The sequence below is a fragment of the Rhipicephalus sanguineus genome, chromosome 11 (assembly GCF_013339695.2).
Source record: "Rhipicephalus sanguineus isolate Rsan-2018 chromosome 11, BIME_Rsan_1.4, whole genome shotgun sequence".
In the NCBI taxonomy this organism is placed as follows: domain Eukaryota; kingdom Metazoa; phylum Arthropoda; class Arachnida; order Ixodida; family Ixodidae; genus Rhipicephalus; species Rhipicephalus sanguineus.
In genome coordinates, this window is record NC_051186.1 from 143438697 (window position 1) to 143457112 (window position 18416).

The window sequence follows — 18416 nt, forward strand, 5'->3', positions numbered from 1 at the left end:
AGTATGTCGAACAGGCCACCAGTATATAATACATTTCTACCCTTTGAGTTTGCCTTCTTCCTGGAAAAAAATATCAAACTTTGCAACTTTATTCAATTTAACTCGTGCGAAAAGCCCTCGAAGGATCGATATACATAAGCAAGTCATTATTTTTACAGTTACATCACTTCATTAGCTTGCCGGAAATACCATTTTATCGAGTGCATCCCATAAACGTCCTTCGAAAAAAATTGTTGTTTGATGCCGTTTAGCTCAGTCGGCGCAAAACTACACTCTCTCACAAATAGGCGGGAAAATTTTTCGCAACAGAAATAAACGAGCAGAACGAGTGTTTAGAACTTCAAGGAAAACGTGGAGACTTTTTCAGCCATTTTTGTGATGGTCGGAAAAACGCTGGATCATTTGGCATGGAATGACCCATATATATATATATATATATATATATATATATACACATTACGTTTCGTCTGGTCCACCAGACGAAACGTTAGTGAAAATATACAGTGCCGAACCAACGAAAGTCGTAGTTTCTTCATTCTATATATATATATATATATATATATATATATATATATATATATATATATATATATATATATATATATATATATATATATATATATATATATATATATATATATATATATATATATATATATATATATATATATATATATATATATATATACACGGCCGATGGAGTGATGGGCGTTTGGCCCCCTCACTCGAGAACGAGTTGGCACGCAACTGGTTAGCCCAATACTACTAGGGAACGGGAAAGACAACGGCGGCTGCGAGAAACTATCATTATCATAAACGAGTATGGGCCACAGAAATTGGGTAAATCCCACTACTCAACCCTGGTCCACTAAAAAGGAAGAAGGCAACCGTTAGCCCAACACTAGGGAACGGGAAGGCAGGCGGCTACGAGAAGACCCCGAAGCGATGGAAGGCCTACGACAACTACGACGTCCCCGTAGATCTATGAGATGTGCGAACGCTTGCTTTTACTGCGAGTTTTCCTCTCTTTGGACATCCATGTCGTTTCTGTGACTGTATGAGAGGTGCGAACTCTTTTTTTTCAGCGCGAGTTTCTGTCTCTGGAGTTTGGACATCCGCGTCGTGTCTGTGACTGCGTGTGGTTTAACTCGAAGCTCTCTGCGCTGAGAATCAACATAGAAGCAAGCTAGCATCACCTAGCTAAAGTCTAGCAACGAACTAGAAGCAACCTAGAAACAACCTTCATCACCTAGCTATGGCCTAGAAACAACCTAGAAGCAACCAGGTTAGTGTTGACAATCGTCCAGTTTTGCTGTTTCAAGGCTTGCGCGGCTTAGTCCTCAGTGCAAGTTTCGCCAATTTTGTTTAACCTTTTCTACGTGTATATACGCGCACACGCACACCTGGTGTGCCGCAACGGACGCCAGCGTGCTGACGCGACGCCCTCTCACGCTCCCCCTTGCTTGAGGACCATGCCTCCTGCTCGGTATCTTACATCGCCGTCTCTTGCATCGACGTTCTCACCAACGCTACCGAACAGCGCAAGGATCAATGGATCGCCTCGCTGATAGACTTGCTCACTGATCCGTCGACAACACCATTCACTCGCGCGTTGCCTCGTCAAGCCCACCATTTCGCCATTCGAGACGACCTACTGCACTGACGCAATTACAACGCCGACGGCCGCCAGTGGCTACTTGTGATACCCCGAATTCTGCGTGCTGAAATATGCGAGTCCTTCCACTCTGATCCGCAATGCGCGCACTATGGGGTATCCAAAACTTACCGCCGCATTCGACCACGATACTTCTGACGAGGGATGTACGGCTACGTGAAGAAGTTCGTTGGCTCCTGCCTCGATTTCCAACGCCGAAAACCTTCAACGCACCTGTCGCTAGCAGGTCTACAACCATTACCTTGAGCTAACCGCCCGTTTGGCCGCGTGGGCATCGATTTGTATGGACCACTTCCTCTGACGTCGGCTGGGCTATCGTCGCTGTGGACCATCTCACGTGATACGCCGAAGCCGCCGCTCTCCCAGCGGCTACAGCGCCTCCTTCCTGCTGCACCCATTCATACTGCGTCACGGTCCACCCCAGGAGCTACTCATAGATTGAGGCCATTTCTTCTTGTCGCAAGTCGCCGAAACCATTCTCAAAGAGTGTCACGCTGTTCACCGCAAAAATACTGCTTACCACGCGCAGATGAATGGCCTAACCGAACGCTTTAACCGCTTTAACGCTCGACGACATGCCCTTAATTTACGTCGCCACCGATCACACAAAATGGGATGCAATTTTGCCCTCCGTCACCTACGCCTATTCGCAATGCCCACGAACCATAGGGGGCGCACAGATGGTGCCCGGAAGAGGGTCAACCAACGTTTTTAGATAAAAACGTTGGGGTCGACCCATTTGTTAGCATAGGAACAGATAAGACGTGCGGACGTACGGCCCTGCCACTTTCACCGGATGAGTCATGAGCTGCACTGAAGTCGACATGAGACCAAAATACTTTCCCAGACCATGCAAAGTGCTAAGTGCTCGCCGCCTAATTATTTGCTGCGGTGTGAAAGGTTAGATTTCAGCTCCGTTATCGTGAATCAACGATGCTTTGCGAAATCCTGTGCGTGCTACAGAAAAGTGCCTCAACTAGAATTCACGTATGAACTGAACGGCACTCCGGGGTAGTACGCACCAGGGCTGGGCAGTATCGCGATAGTATTTCAGAGATACTTTTGAACATTTTTATTTCTGTATGGAGATACATTTGAAAAATGTATTTGTATCTCAGTAGTGAAGTACTTTTACGATGTACCGTTTGTATCATGATACTATGCAGGACACGGGTATCTCGTTACATTTTTTTGTGTTTGTCTGAAATGAGTTGAGGCGTGTTTCAAGGGGGGAATGACATTTTTTTTGTTGGTTTGTTTTTGTGCCAAGACAAGATAAGGCGCGCCGGCGGTCGCCGACAGAAAGGAAGGCGATGATTTCCTCTCAAGCACAGAATGGATCATGTGGTAAAGCGCTCGACGCCGCAGACGGCAGAATCGCGGAGGCAGTGTTGTCGGCCTGTGCCGACGAAAGTCGCTCTCTCTCAGAACCGGCTCTGAGTAACTACCGAAAGGGCAAAAATGAAATAAGGAGGGAGGCATTTTACGATAATTCAAGGGGAAGCGCTTTACTGTGTGGAGCGAGATCGGGTTGCCTTAGAACGGGTAGTTATAAAGCGAGATTCAGTAAAGAAGAAGAACATTGCACGTGCTGCGGGGAAGATAAGGAAACGGCCGAGCATGTTCTGATTGAATGTGGAGACATCCTCCCAGGTGTACGTTTGGGCACGAGCCTACATGACGCCTTGGGTTTTAGGGACAACAATGGAAAGTTGAACTCGCCCGCGATATAAATAAGAGACGATTAGAGTACTGGTGGCAGGAAATTAGAGAGAAAGGACAAAAATAAGTAGTGGGAAAATAAGGACATTCTGCCGTAAAGGGCAGAGAACTGGACTGAGAATTTCCGTGTTTTTTTTTTCTTTAGTAAGATGGATTTATTAGAAGTAGAGGCATTAGGCCGACATGAAAAAAGAAGGAAAACGTTTTTTTTTTCTTTGTCGGCACACTTATGGGACGCTCATAGCATCCATCCATCCATCCACTGCAGCACGCCTCAATTTTTTTTTTCCGGGTGGCACCCCATTACTTCGTGATCCCCCGCGCGGATACCGCTTTGGAACAGAGGCTTTGCAATGCTTCAGGTGCGTTCAGTTCTCAAAGCGGCGGCACTTCCATAAGCAGTTCCCGTAGTCGCGGCGGAAGTGACTAGAAGATGGCTGTCTTTGTCGCGCTTTCAGCCTCCTCTCCAGCGTGTCAGCGTGCGTTCCCAATTGATTACAAGCGTGAAACGTTCTTTTGTGGTACCAGGCTCCCTCACCATCGGAGCCGACTTCGCCTGTTGCGGCTTGCTGAAACGGGCACTGGTAGCGTCGGTGGTGGTGACAGCTTTATTGAAAGTGACCCTTTGGGCCAGGCGACGAGTGTTTGCTGTAGTTTCTGGTGGAGCGCTCTGAACAGCTGTCCCGCTTTCCACGTCTGTTTATAGAGCTGGCAGGAGCGACTTGGGAGGGCTTAAACCCTCTCACATCCAAAGAACGTGATATTAGGAAGCCAATTTTTGAATTGTGCAGTTTTGACATATTGGGCTCCATTGCGCGTTGGTAATTATGGCCGGCGTATTGGCAGCGGAATCCTCAGCCGTCTGACAAGGCGCCGACCGGGCCAGACGGCTGACGATTCCGAAGATGGGGACCGACTTCGGCTTCTGAACGGTCAGAACAGACCCACGTGAGGGCGAAAGTGTTTCGGTATCTAGATGATCCGAGAAGAAATATCGCTACGCTGCAGGGCTATGCGGCTATGAAGGCGGACAAAATAGCATTAAAAGTAGACAAAGTAGCCATTTAAATGGTCACTTTGGCTACTTATAGCTTGAGTTGTGACTCCTTTTAAAATCGGCCCAACGGCAGCCATGGCCCAAACTCAGAAGGAAAATGTTACACCTCACGAAAGGGGCTTCGCTGTCTGAGGGTGCTAATCACAAGAGCGCCGCAAAGACGAAGTGGGCGCGCTCAGGTTGTATTTTCTGCACGTCACCGCGACCTTAAAACATAGATATAAGGCCGTAAAACATATTCAGTCAATTACTTAAATTCCAGGGCTTAACTACTTGCATGTTAATCGATTATGCTTATGTATATTGTAGAGCACTGCACGCGCCGTAATTCTTGGCCCGGGCCCGGTCCGAGCCTGACATTCGTTGATATTTACCGGCCCGAACCCGGCCCGATGACTCAAAAGCGAGACCCGGGCCCGGCCCGAACCCGAGAAAAAATTTCACCTAGCCGGACCGGCCCTGCCCGGCCTCAGATCGGGCCCGACAGGCGCCCGAGCCAATAATCTAGGTGGTGTTGCCCGAACATGGAATCGACAGCAAGGCGTTTTAAAAAAGAAAGATGGTTGATCCCTCCGTCATAGGAATCGGAATAACACGAAAGTAAAGCGTGCCCTTACAGAAGTAACTGAATGTTTACTGTACATTGATATAAGATAGTTTCTACAATGTATATTGATGTCTGGCAGCTATAGCACCGTTTAACGTGGATGCATTCACTTTGATGATTGGTGGTACATCTCCATCCCGACGACTAACGTCCATGTTAAATGATTAAGCAAATCCTTGTGGTAGATATATAGTAGTTAACGGTGAAAGCGTGATCAGAAAACGAGGTGTGATAGCCAGCAGAGCGTCGCATATTGGACGCAGAACTTGGTCGCCATCCCGCGGCATGTTAAATTGTGATTGAACACCTCGGCCGGAGTAGAGGGAAACGCAAAGCGCGTCGTGCCGCCCCGGTAGCCCGGCCGCGATTTTTCTCGGGGCGAGCGCGTGAGCGGGGAACGCGGTGTTAGCCAGGCGAGGAAGGCGCGCGTCGCAGAGCTATTTTTGTTTGCAGGTGCTAATCGCGGAGGCCACAGTAATGACGAATTACTTTACTTTACCGCTCCCAGAGCGCAACACTACCCCGCCGACGGGAGAGTGGTAGATATAAAAGGCACGTTTGTAAAGCCTCTAGAGTCTGTGACCGTGGCGCAGTCGATAGCCCGCCCGACATCTGTTGTTGCGGACCGAGCGGTCGTGGGTTCGATGCCCGGTAACGGAACTTTTTTTCTTTCCCATCTGATCGTGTAAATTTTTTCGACGTCATTTCCGTGACGGAAATACGTCACTGAAGTCTTGGTGGACCCCAGCATAAAACACTTTCGTGTGAAAAGCAATTATCTACGATTTGTTGGCGCATGCTACGCTAACAAGTATGCTTTAATCTATGGTAATTCCTTGTACTAAAGGGTCTCACTGTGGCAGCAGTGGACCGGACATTCTGGGTACGATGAACGGTTGTTCGGAAGCGGTATACTGTGCATATTTTTTACTACAGATATAATGGGAATCATCAAGAGCGTTTGGTAGCATATATTGTCGCAAAACAAATGATTTGCAGCATGAGTTCAGTTTCAACAGGGAGCGCACAGAACAGAGGAGACAGATAACAGAACTCTCTCCTCACTTTGTTTTTATTGCACTCTCTATTGAAATTTAAAGCATGCTCTACCATCAAACCCAGCATGCACCCTTCTGGATATGTAGCACCCGTCTTCAGCATAGTAGCATCTTGCTGCGGCAAGAGAAATGCAGGAAAACAGTCAATTTTATTACCCTTGTTGTAAATACGATAACCTAGATAAAAATTATCAAGAACTCCGCGAACCACATGTACTTTTCAAAATACGTATAAACAGCCGAGAGGACGAAAAAAACAATTTGTTATAGCGTTATTTCCATGCAGAACTTGTTTCTTTATTTATTGTTTGCTGCGTTTCATATTTGCTTTTGCTTCTGTTTTGTTTTTTACTCACTCCCCTCTGTAATGCCTTTCGCCTTGAGGGTATCAATAATTGAAATGAAATAACAGGGTCAGATGGGCGAGTTGGTGTGAATTCAAGAAAAGCGCGAAAAAAAATTCGGCAGATCCCACACCTCGTAGGAATCGGTTTCATGCGAAGCAGTCAGGGAGTAGTTCTATGCTGCATTTTTTTTTTCTTGCCTTGAGTCAAGCTTTACGAGGTGGATCGACGTATTTTAGTAAGTGTAGTAGTTGTGTGCACATGTTGGGCTTACCAGGCACGTCGACAACACTGGCGTTTAAAGGGTAACTTATGGTCTGACATAACGTCAGCACGCACGTTAGAGCGCATACGTCAGTATTATCGAAACGAAGTGCACTTTATGGCGCGATGATGTGAATATCGTACGTAACTTTTGTTAGCGTATTCATCCGGGGTCGAGCGACGCTTGAATATAGCTTGCTGAATCATAGGAATACAAACGTAATGTTTATTAGACTGCTATAAAAGTGTTACCAACACTGGAACCACAGGCAATAACCTGACATGACGCCTGCATCGTAGGAGTAAATATGCAGCTCTTATTGCTTTGTTGTACAACTGGATAGCCAGCACAACAACCAACGTTGCACCGACATTACGCTTGCATAGGGTGTTTTTCCAAAGCAGTTTTCAGACCTGGCATGGCTCTGTGGAAGAATACCTGACTACCACGCAGAATGTTTGAGTTCGATTCCTGTTGAGATCCTGATTTTTATTCTTTGCATTCGTCGGGTCAACGCTTCAGGTGTCGGTTTTACCAATCTCTGTTGGCGCCGTTCCTTGGTAGATATAAACTTCCAGTAGTGTACTCGCGCTGTTGTGTAAGGCCAAAACTGTACTTTGAACCCGAGTTGCATTGTGTATATCACATGTATTACTATGTAAGTTTACAGTGAATTGTGTTTATTGTAATGTTGAAGTGTTGGAATCTGTATTCTGTATCGAAATATATTCTTCCCCCCCACTGTAATGCCCTTGGGCGCTGTGGGTACTATGATAAATAAATAAATAAATAAATAAACTTTCAATGACCTGTGGGAGGATACCCGTATACCACGGCCCGTGTTAAACGGGTATGTGCCACACGTGTCTGGAAGAAAGGGTTTGACGACGTACGCAATAGGATTTTCACGTTTTCATGTCATGACCAGAAAGTCGCATTCGTCAAGTCCTCTTACCCTCTAGGGCTAATTTTGGTCTACACCAAGTTAAGCAGGCGATGACGAGAGCACCCAGACGTAGGCGGCTAGATAGATAGATAGATAGATAGATAGATAGATAGATAGATAGATAGATAGATAGATAGATAGATAGATAGATAGATAGATAGATAGATAGATAGATAGATAGATAGATAGACAGACAGACAGACAGACAGACAGACAGACAGATAGACAGATAGATAGATAGATAGATAGATAGATAGATAGATAGATAGATAGATAGATAGATAGATAGATAGATAGATAGATAGATAGATAGATAGATAGATAGATAGATAGATAGATAGATAGATAGATCACGTCGTCCTGTCTCCTTCGTGCATCTGTGTAGTGGTTTTTCTTGCGCTTTTTTCAAACATGAAATGAAATAAGTTTTTTGTGCCACAATATAGAGTTCATTTCTTCACATGTTATTGTCCGGAAAGTCCAATTATCAAGAGATCCCGGCTGTAAGCACGCCATGCTCTGTTGCATCAGGTATCCTGTCGCGCTAGTTCTTGAACTTCTTGCGCTAGCCGCAGGGGCGCACGAAATCTGCCTTGCGAATTGTGAGGGCGTCGGCAGTCGTAGTTCTCAGACTTCCACCCTTGGAGTAAATTTCGGACGTCTCTGCGGACTTCTGCAGAAAGAACATAGATTTCTAGCTCATCCCTTAATTCATTTCCCTTGTTCCAGACCGCCGTGCCACTCTTCAATATACTCTATAAAACTCTTCTTTGAAGGATTCTCCTTGCAGGTTACAGCAGTGTACGTTATGCATGGTTTGTACTCTGCACCATTTTTTTTTTCGTATTATAATTGTGTATACCTTGCCAACGATGTTGTACCGGTAGAAGTTGGCGATCGGACTACGCGGGTAGGACTGGCAGGAGGTGGGCGAAGAGATTTCTATTTATTTTCGGCGTTCGTTCCAGTTTGATGACAAAGGCACGAATAAGCATTTGGACGCTCACTCATTGTATGTACCTGGTTCGAGGTAAGGAGACATCCCACGGCACGGAATTCATAGCTGTCTTTTTTCAAGTCAGGTATACCGTGAAGTGAATATGCTTTGCCCCACACATATGTTTAATGGATCTATGCTATTCCTGCACATTCCAACACTGTTGCGGCAGCATCATGTAGCTCTCGCACCATATAGCGGAACACGACGAAAGCTCAGGCATTAACAATTTGGGCACACAAATCAGGCTCTGCATGTCCACGTTCCGTCACATGAACACTGGGAGTCGTGACGGAGCCACGGAAAAAGAACTTGTCTTTATAGTGATTCTATGTAACTAGACTCCGCGCAGACCTTTCGCTTTAGTGTACTGCGGGAACATTCAAGAACGTTAGCCTGCTTTGGAGCTCTGTGATCGCTATTCCGTTGATAAGTTATAGATAAAAATTTATGATATAAATTTATTATATTACATTTATTACTGCGATTACAAAATAACATCTCGGGTATAAAATCAAAGCGAGTGCTATTAATAGAGCACAGAAGAGTGATATGTCAACTATATAAGCGCCTAGTCTATCAAGTAGCCGCAAGAAGCAAAAAAAGTTCAATACTTTTCCCTCATAAAACTTCTCCATGTAGTTCTGCCCACATAAAAGAAAGCGTTTTTTTTTTCGAGGTACAATATGTGGAACATATATCTATGCGCGACGTATTTGGAACAATCTAAAGAACTCACCAAAGTTCAAGCCCGGCCCGACCCGAGCCCGCCACCTCAAACCGGGGCCCGACCCTAAGCCCGGAACTTCAGGCCCGAGCCCGGCCCGGGCCCGCCGTGAAAACTATTTATGATGGATCCAGACGACGGGCCAAACCGCTCTTTTGGCCCGCGCCCTCGCCGTCACGTGACCCTCCACTTCCGGTTGGGGGAATCTGTAGCTGGGCCGCGGATCGGGAGGGCCAACAATGCAGAAAACATTTTCACGAACCGTCCATCCCCATCCTCGCCTGCGGGCCGCTTGCTCGGAGGGGTTCTTCTTTTTTCGGTAGCCGAGTGCGCGGCGGCTCTTCGAACATGCGGTTTCTCTTTCGAGACACGCGCGCAGCATCGTTTGCGGTTGGAACTGCAATCGGTCCGGGCTTTATTCCTCCCGTTTCGGACTGCGCGCGTGTATGGCGCAAGCGGACGGGCCACTCGCGTTCTTACTGTCACGTGACTCAGCCGCCCGCGGGTCGGTCCGTCGTCTGGATACACCCGGCCCGGCCCGTGGGCCGGGCCGGGCCGGGCCCGAGTTTTCAGGTAGGCCCGAGCCCGTGCAGTGCTCTAGTATATTGTGTACTTGTAACAGTAATTCAAATTACGTACACGTCCGAGATTAATACATAAGAGATGCGTTTGTGAGTAGTACGGTATTATTGTCATAAACACCCGTCAACTGACACGCTATGCGCAAAACCTGATAAGCAGCAGATAGCGATGCTGTTAGCTGGAAGAAAAACGAACCAGAAAACCTTTTAGCATGTTGACGTGGGTGAGTAGTGCGCAGTAAGAACAGTACGACACGTGCATTCGATGCGTGAGCCAGCTTTCGATTAAGTTAAATAAGAGAGAGATGTGATCTTTCAACAAATGTTTTTAGCGTAAACATGCACGTGGGCCTCATAGAAGAGTGGCGCTGCAATTCCTGACGGCATGCGCAGCTTTGTTTTGTATGTTATTTCTTTTCTGCCACAATTAGACCTTTCAAATAATATTCAAATTGCTGCTTCTCTTCTGCCCTTGTCGGCACGCCTGACTTTTTTTTTTACGATGAATCACTGCTTGCGAGCTCGTCTTTCTGTCGTTCATGAATGAACCTGGCGATGTAATGCTTTCAAAAAAGTCTGAGAAACCTACTTAAAGTGGGTTCGAAGTGAGGAATGCGCACTCTAGCTCATATATTTATTTTTATCGAAAAAAGTAGAGGCAAGGTGAGCATCGTTCCAAGACAGATCCTTGCATAAAATAACTGAAATCCTATGCTCACGACGAGAGAAGGAAGAGTACATGGTCCCACGTGGCACTGTAGGACGTGGAGAAGTCGTAGTATCGTGTGGTCACATGGGCCAATTCGGTAAATCACTCAGTCATCAGAAAAGATTCGGAAGGAACATTCATAAGCAAGTTGCTGAGATGCATTATAATAAAAGAAGAGGGTACACGACAAAAGCTGAGAGTGAAACAGCGCGCAAGAACGGAATGTCTCTGCCTCGGCTATCTACCAATTGGCCTGTCTACAATCTAGGAGGTCAAAGTCTTGAGGCGCCGTGATCACACTGGAAGCGGGCTAGACAAGGAGTTATGAATGTCGACTGTGAACAATTACTCTAGAATTCCTTAGTTTAACTTAGTATATATTGTTGCAAGCTTTACAAAGATGCTTTTAACATCGCATATGAGGATTACCTTGTCAAAGCTCTAGCCAAGTTAAGTGAAATAGAATATGTTCGCAGGTTCACGTCAAGTACAGCTTCAGAAGGACGTCTTGTTGGGAGAGTTGGTAATGTACCATTAATAAACGTAGCGCGAAACAACACGGACAAAGTAAAGTGGCAACATACACAGCGCAGACTATCAACTGAAAATTATTGAAGAACATGCACACATGTATGCACAAGGAACAAGACACGTGATGAGAGAATGAAAAAGGTGACTAGCACTCAGGCAATCTATTTCGATAGGGTGCCACACTATCGATGGCCTCGCGACACATGCATCACCACATCTGTAGATAGAGAACGCTTCCTCAATTTCTCGCTCCGTTGTATGTGTATGTTGCCACTTTGTCCGTGTTGTTTTGCGCTACGTTTATTAATGATAAAGTATAGCTTGAAGGCCACGAATGAAGATGGCAAGCTGGGTCTCGCAAGAAAGACCCCTGTAAAGTGCATGTTGGGAATGGCAACAAAGGTACTGACAGTCGGACGAAACATAAGGCAACCTCGTAATGAACCACATCGCAATCCTCCAGCAAGAATTATATACGTCTACCATAAGCATGGGCAAGGGTTCAAATTAGGGGAAGCCAAATTAGCCTACCAACACCATCTGACCTACCAGATCGTCGCGCATGGCGCCCAACAAGGCATTTCTTTGCAGTATACCAACACGGATTTTTTATGTCCTCAAACTTCCCCAAACTTGTGCTTATCTTGTGAGGTTCCTGTGGCGCACATTACAGCAAGAAGAACGCGTCGGTGAACTCGTGAGCGCGCGATGTGCTCGCGCGTAACGGAAATCTCTGGGGGCTCAGTATGGTTGATGCGCAGGTGAAGCCCACCATCGGTGTGGACGACGGTGACGACAGCGCTGGAGGTCGTAGCGGGTGCGCCGAGTCTCGTATCCCACGACCTCGGGTCAGGCAGCCCGAGAGGCCTCGCCTTTCCGTGGCACCCCTCAGCCACTCAGCGTCGGCATCCATGGTGCCCGACGGACACTGGAGGCCGCACGAGTCGCCGCAGCCGCCGCCCGGGAACCCGCCGCCCAACCACTGCGTGCCAGCAAGGTATACAATGGATATTTCGTTGTTACAAAAAGAGCCCATCACACCACGCAAGGCAAGGAATGTCGCTCGACTTATGTGTCAGCTGTAAGCGGTGAACTGCTTCCATTTCCCACTTATGAGCATGTACGTTCAAGCTAATTATAACAGACGTAGCGTTTCATGTATTCGTTCTTTTTACCTCTCTGATGCACTGAACAATATGTAGGAGGTTCTGTAAAAGAGCTGAGACATGTCCCTTCTATTTTATCAAATATTCATGGCCGCATTTGTCCCCGAGATTTGATCACATGGGACATCCTCCCAGAGAAACACGCTTTGCTACGATGCCCGGAGACAAGTGAGGAAGGTTGTCCCAGACAACATGCAGATCTATGTGGCGCACCGTTCTAGGTAACAGCTCATGGCTACATGTCGGAGCATGCACTCATTGTAACCCGATTCGTGATGCGCATCAAGGCTTGCTAAAACGGAACAGGACAGGTGCTGTTTTACAGCGATGCCCTCTTTGCAGACCGTCGTGAGCGGTGTTTGCTAAGCAAGTCACGTGACCAGGGGAAAGGAAAGGTCACGTAATCAATCGCGGAGAGCGAATAAAAAATTAATTAATTAATTAATTTTCTTGGAGAGGTGATTTCTGAAGCCGGGTCCGAAGACAAGCGCCATAACCACTTGTCTAACACCCCTTTGTTTAGCCTTCGCAGTACACCATCATAAAGGAATGGGAGTAAAATACTTCAGCCTATTTTGGTTTACATGATACATTAAATTCACTGAGTTTAGGCATTAATCGAAAACATCAATCTAGACAGGTGCGGTTATATTTGAGATCTAAGAGCATTACGCATATAACAGAGACTTTTTATGAAGTTCTCTCTTCGTGATCTCGTCTGAACGTCAGCGTGTGTCACCGACAAACGTGTCTTCCACAAACTGCGCTGCCCAGAAGCATCGTCACAACGCCGAAAGTACAGAACACAGGACCACCGTGTGACAAGGAACGACAGGGTCTGTATTCAGAGACGTTCACAAGAGGAGCAGATCCTCCAACGTCGTCTTCCTCAGAAGAACGGTGAATGCTGCTCGTGTTCGAGCTCTCTCGCCGCTTCCGAGAGATGGCACGACCACGCCGTGCGCCCTAGGGTCCTTTAGTGCGCCGGACGGGGCGCTGGATCATTCCCACTCCCATTAATTATCAATAAAGTTTATTCCTCCTCCCTTAGTGAGCCCGTCCAGAGCGCCAACGGCACCGCAAACGCATTGTCCGCCAGGGTACTCAGCGTGGCGATGCCGAAAATGCCCGTCGGCGAATTGGTGCATTATAAGTGTAGAGGCCTGGGCTAGTTGGTTAGTGTTCATAATTGCAGGGTTTTACAGCGCGCGAACATAGGAAAAAGGACAGAGTAGACAGAAACAGCGCTCTTTCTGTCTACTCTGTCCTTTTTCCTATGTTCGCGCGCTGCAAAACCCTGCAATTATGAATTGGTACAACGCGGAAGGGCGCTTCCCTGGAAGATTCCAACGGGAGTTGGTTGGGAATCGGCCTGTGTACCCGTACCGCGTGTGTGATCGTCTGTGGTTCGACGAACACTTTTCCATCTTGGGTGGATTCAGCGCGAACAACAGGACAGGGACGAAGAAGGGACACCCGCCAGAGAGGTAGCCTTGGGACAGAAGAAGAAAGACCACGCTTCATAGGAGAGTGTGTGGAAGTGTTGGGACGATCTGGAACAAAAAAACTCGGCGGCTAGGTCTGTAGAAGACATTGTGCGATACGCTGTCAGTAAGGAACTTCATATTTTAACTTCCGATAAGGAAGGTTGTTTTGTTGTAGTGCCAGAAAATGTCTTTTGTGAAAAGGCCGAATCTGCAATTAAGAAGAAATTTAAGCAAGTAAACCAGAAACCTGCTAAAATTAAGGAACGCGCCCTGTCAATACTTCGTCGCCATAATCTTGAACAGTTAGCTTCAGCAGTAAACAAGGATAAGAAACTTAATTTGGATATAATCGTCGCTGCTAAGACTCATAAAGTTCACATGCCGTTCCAAGAGATAATCACGGAAAGGGATAGTTGACAACATCGTGTGTCGTCGTATCTGCACAGGAACCTGGAGGCTTTGATAGCTGTAGCATACATTGCAAATGACCATGTTAGTAGGGCGGCAACAGGGGCTAGTCGGTACGTATTCATACACATCTTGTGTTGTTTTTCCTTGTTTCTTGGTCCGTGTTCACCGGAAGCGCACTACAAGTATGAAGTATGAAGCAAATGACCTTGTTTCATTCCTTATCGCTTCTAACCCTGGTCAGTGTAATATGCTCAGCATAGATGTAGAAGACTTATAATTTACCACACGATGCCCTAATGGAAAATGTAAAACTGTGCATTACTGAGGATAACAATGAAATGGCCTTTGCAAATGCGTGTGGTGTATCAGTAGGTGCGTTTCTTGAAATTCTGTCTTTCTACCTATAGCCTCAACGCGTGTAGAATGGAAAGGAAATACCTTTATACAAAAATCAGGGGTTTGTATAGGATCAAAAGTTGTTCCTGTGCTTAGCAATGTTTTTCTGGGAAGGGTTGACAGGAATGTGGCAAGCAGTCTGGGTGACGACGTAATCAAAGTGCTACGTTATGTTGGCGATTTTTTAATCTTTGTCAAGTATTCAGACTTCCAACAGAGGGTTAAAAACGTACTCGATCTTTTTCACGAATGCGGCCATGGCTTGAAATTCCCTTACAAATTGCCACAGAATACCCAGTTACAATTTTTAGACGTCAATCTTAAGCTAAATTTAAACGTGTGCTGGCTGTACAGGCCAAGATCCAGCAAACCAATACTTAATTTCAACTCTCCACATTTAAAGGTTGTAAAAAATGGTATAGTTTTTTCCAGCTTGTTCTCGGCTTTGTTTAAAACGTGTGTTCATTTAATCCCGGTAAGCTTTGTACGACAAATGGAGCGTCTCAGATCGGCAAGGTTTTCAGAAAATGTCATTAGCATCAACGCGCAAAACTCATTAAAAGAATAAAAGTAACACGCACTATAGAGACTAATCCAGTGCCAACGGAAAAAAAGGTAAATCATACCTTATGCACATAAACTTTCACATGGGCTAAAAAATGTTGCAGTTCTTTTGTCAGGTCCAGATAAAATGAAAAAGATTTGTGGAATAAGTGATAGGAAGTTGCTTGCAAAAATAAGAGGTGTAAATAGGAAGCGTTGCAAGGTAAAACATATGACCTCGATAGTTCCATGCAGAATGGGCGTTGTTTACTAGGTGCCTTTCTCGTATGGCCACGTCTTACATAGGCCAAACGGACCGCTGTTTGAATATTAGATTACAGGAACATAAACGCTCACTAGTAGGCAATCCTTATTCACGTCTGGCTAGACATTGTAATGAACATGGGTGTACAGCGATATTTGCAGACACTGTGTGTATTTTTGCGCATGCGGATCAGGCTAACAGAGAAATTATGGAAGCTTTATTTATTCACAACAAGGGCCCTAGTTGTGTAAGCGTGGCTTCTTAGCCCTTCATGACAGAGAAATTTCGTTCTTGAATAGTTTTGTCACATGACACAGTTTGTTCGTGGTTAGTGCTAATCTTTTGCATTTATACTCTGTTTGACGTCATCGGCGTGTTGTCATGTGGTTATAGGCTGTGCTTTAAAATGTGTGTTTCTGCGATAATAAAGTTAGTTGTGAGAACAGCGCTGGTGCTCGTGTCCCTTCATCTCTGTCCTGTTGTTCGCGCTGAATCCACCCAATATGTTCAACAGAATCCAACTCGCCCAAAAGTCAGTTCTTCTCCACTTTTCCATCACCGTGACCAACAGCAGCGACGATGCGGGCTGCTCCATAGCGAGTGCCGGTTTCGTACTGGAGCACTTACCAAAAATAAGTGAGGAAAGGCTGGTGTCACCACGCCTTCCGTTCATGTGCATACGTCGCTTGACCCACTGCAGTGGGCAATATGGTACCGAGGGGCATCTGATAACGTCACTGAGAATCGGCTGTGTGAAGAGTTTTAAATATAATGAAACAAAAACAAACAGCTTCCCTTATCTTTCATCTTCACATAGTAGAAGGGCGCATAATTTTTCTCCACGAAACGCTTGGACAACGTCAGCAATAAACGTTGAGCATCTTAAGATTTCGCGCATTTCGGCTGCATGCTGTTATACCTCCGCTTTCGCAGTCGAAAAGGCAGAAAACGAAGTGAAATCAGTTGATATCGCACGATGTCCAAGCGAAACAAGACAGAACGGGCGTACGACTGCACGGCAAAGCAGCGTATGAGACTATTTGCAACTAATATTTCTCGCGTATGGGCCGAAAGAGAGCTTACTTCCTCATGAAGTCGCGTGAACACGCTGCTCCGGTCGCGAATTTTGCCGGACAGACGGGAAACGCCAAGAAAGACTTACGCGCTCGTTCTTTGCATTTTTAGAGGTTGTTTAGGGGCCCTTTAAGAACTTCACCCTGTACTGGCGCAGTTCAGATAATGAGGCAGCCTGAGAACGGTTTTGCTCGTATTGCGCGTTCCCAAGGTGAACGTTGTATCAAGCAATCGAAGAAAAGAGAGTTCAAGATATGCCACTCACGAGATAAGTGCAAAAAATATGGTTTGTCTGAAGTGCGCTACCATGGGGTGGCGTCCTTAAGTAGGAACTCAGCACACCATGGGCCCAGCTGAGCGCGCTTTGTGAGCGTGCGCTCACCCTCGCCCCGTTTGCAACTTGACATCATTATATGTAGTTGGTGCACAGAATAGTCGCTGCTCGCGCACGGTAGTTAAAGATTTGGGCGCTCGCACGCTGCTCTACGAAGACGTTAAATGCTTCAAGATGCGCCGCCAATCGTTCTGTAGCAAGTGACAGTTGTTCGCAGGCTCATTCTTTCTTCTTTTTCTCTCGCCACCAGGAGGCGCCGGTACCGGCCGTTGTCACCGAGCGACCTACAGATGACCGGCAGCGAGTCGTCGCGCGGGAACTCCCCGGACTGACCACATCGGCCAGTGCGTGCCTGCTGTTGCGTGTGTGCGTGACCATGCGTCGCCTTCTGGCGGGAGCCTAGTGGCCGCTGTGCGAACCCTGGCGGCAGCCGACCGTGTTTCCCCTTCTGCGGTTTCTTTGTCTTCTTTAGTCAGCCGTGGAAATGGACGCGTTTCATGAACAACAAAGAAGAGGGAGGGAGAACGTTGGGCACGGGGGAGTGAGGCAGCCTTGCGGACGGTCATCGGTGACCCGTTGAGTAACATCGCCGAGACTTTCCCCCGTGATCTCTCCCGCCGGCTTGCCTCTCCCATCGCCGTCAAAAGGGGCAAAAAAGTTTTGTCTTCAAAGAGCAGCCCCCGCCATTTAGGAAATTTTAGGTTTTATTCTCAATACAACCGAACTAATGTACTACGGTGTGTCGGGGTTGCTGTTACCGCGCATAGCAGACGAGACAATATGGTCCCATGATTCTCGTAGTGTTTCATATATATATATATATATATATATATATATATATATATATATATATATATATATATATATATATATATATATATATATATATATATATATATATATATATATATATATATATATATATATATATATATATATATGTATATATATATATATATATATATATATATATACATATATATATATATATATATATACGGTAGAAAAACAGGTCGACAAACGTGCGAAACACAGGTTTTACTAAAGTTTCGGCAGGAGGGCCTGCCTTCGTCAGAGTGAATGAAAGGTGGCATCTGTAACCATTCACTCTGACGAAGGCAGGCCCTCCTGCCGAAACGTTAGTAAAACCTGTGTTTCGCACGTTTGTGGACCTGTTTTTCTGCCGCATTTTCCACCGGATCCATTGAATTTCACCCCACCATATATATATATATATATATATATATATATATATATATATATATATATATATATATATATATATATATATATATATATATATATATATATATATATATATATATATATATTTCGCTGTTTAGCTGCATGCCTGGTCTCGCGCCAATACCAAAGTGGTGCCCTCATTGTTGCGCACTGATGACGCCCTTGTGTTATCACATCGTTACTGGTGCCCTGATTTTCGACGATACTGGATTAGAAATCCTAAAAGTGCTGGCACTCTTCAACGTCGAGAATAACGAATTGACGGTCAATGGCTTT

The 18416-nt window shown here is 45.9% G+C and overlaps 1 protein-coding gene across 1 annotated transcript in view; it reads left to right on the plus strand.

Moving 5' to 3' along the window:
- The window catches only part of LOC119375574 (uncharacterized), a 198155-nt gene extending 180528 nt beyond the window's left edge, over window positions 1–17627 (plus strand). The window contains exons 12-13 of the mRNA XM_037645788.2: window positions 11981–12216; window positions 17146–17627. Coding sequence (XP_037501716.1) covers window positions 11981–12216; window positions 17146–17227 — 318 coding nt within the window. The 3' untranslated portion in view covers window positions 17228–17627. The remainder of the gene's footprint in view (window positions 1–11980; window positions 12217–17145) is intronic.
- The last annotated feature ends 789 nt before the right edge of the window (window positions 17628–18416 follow it).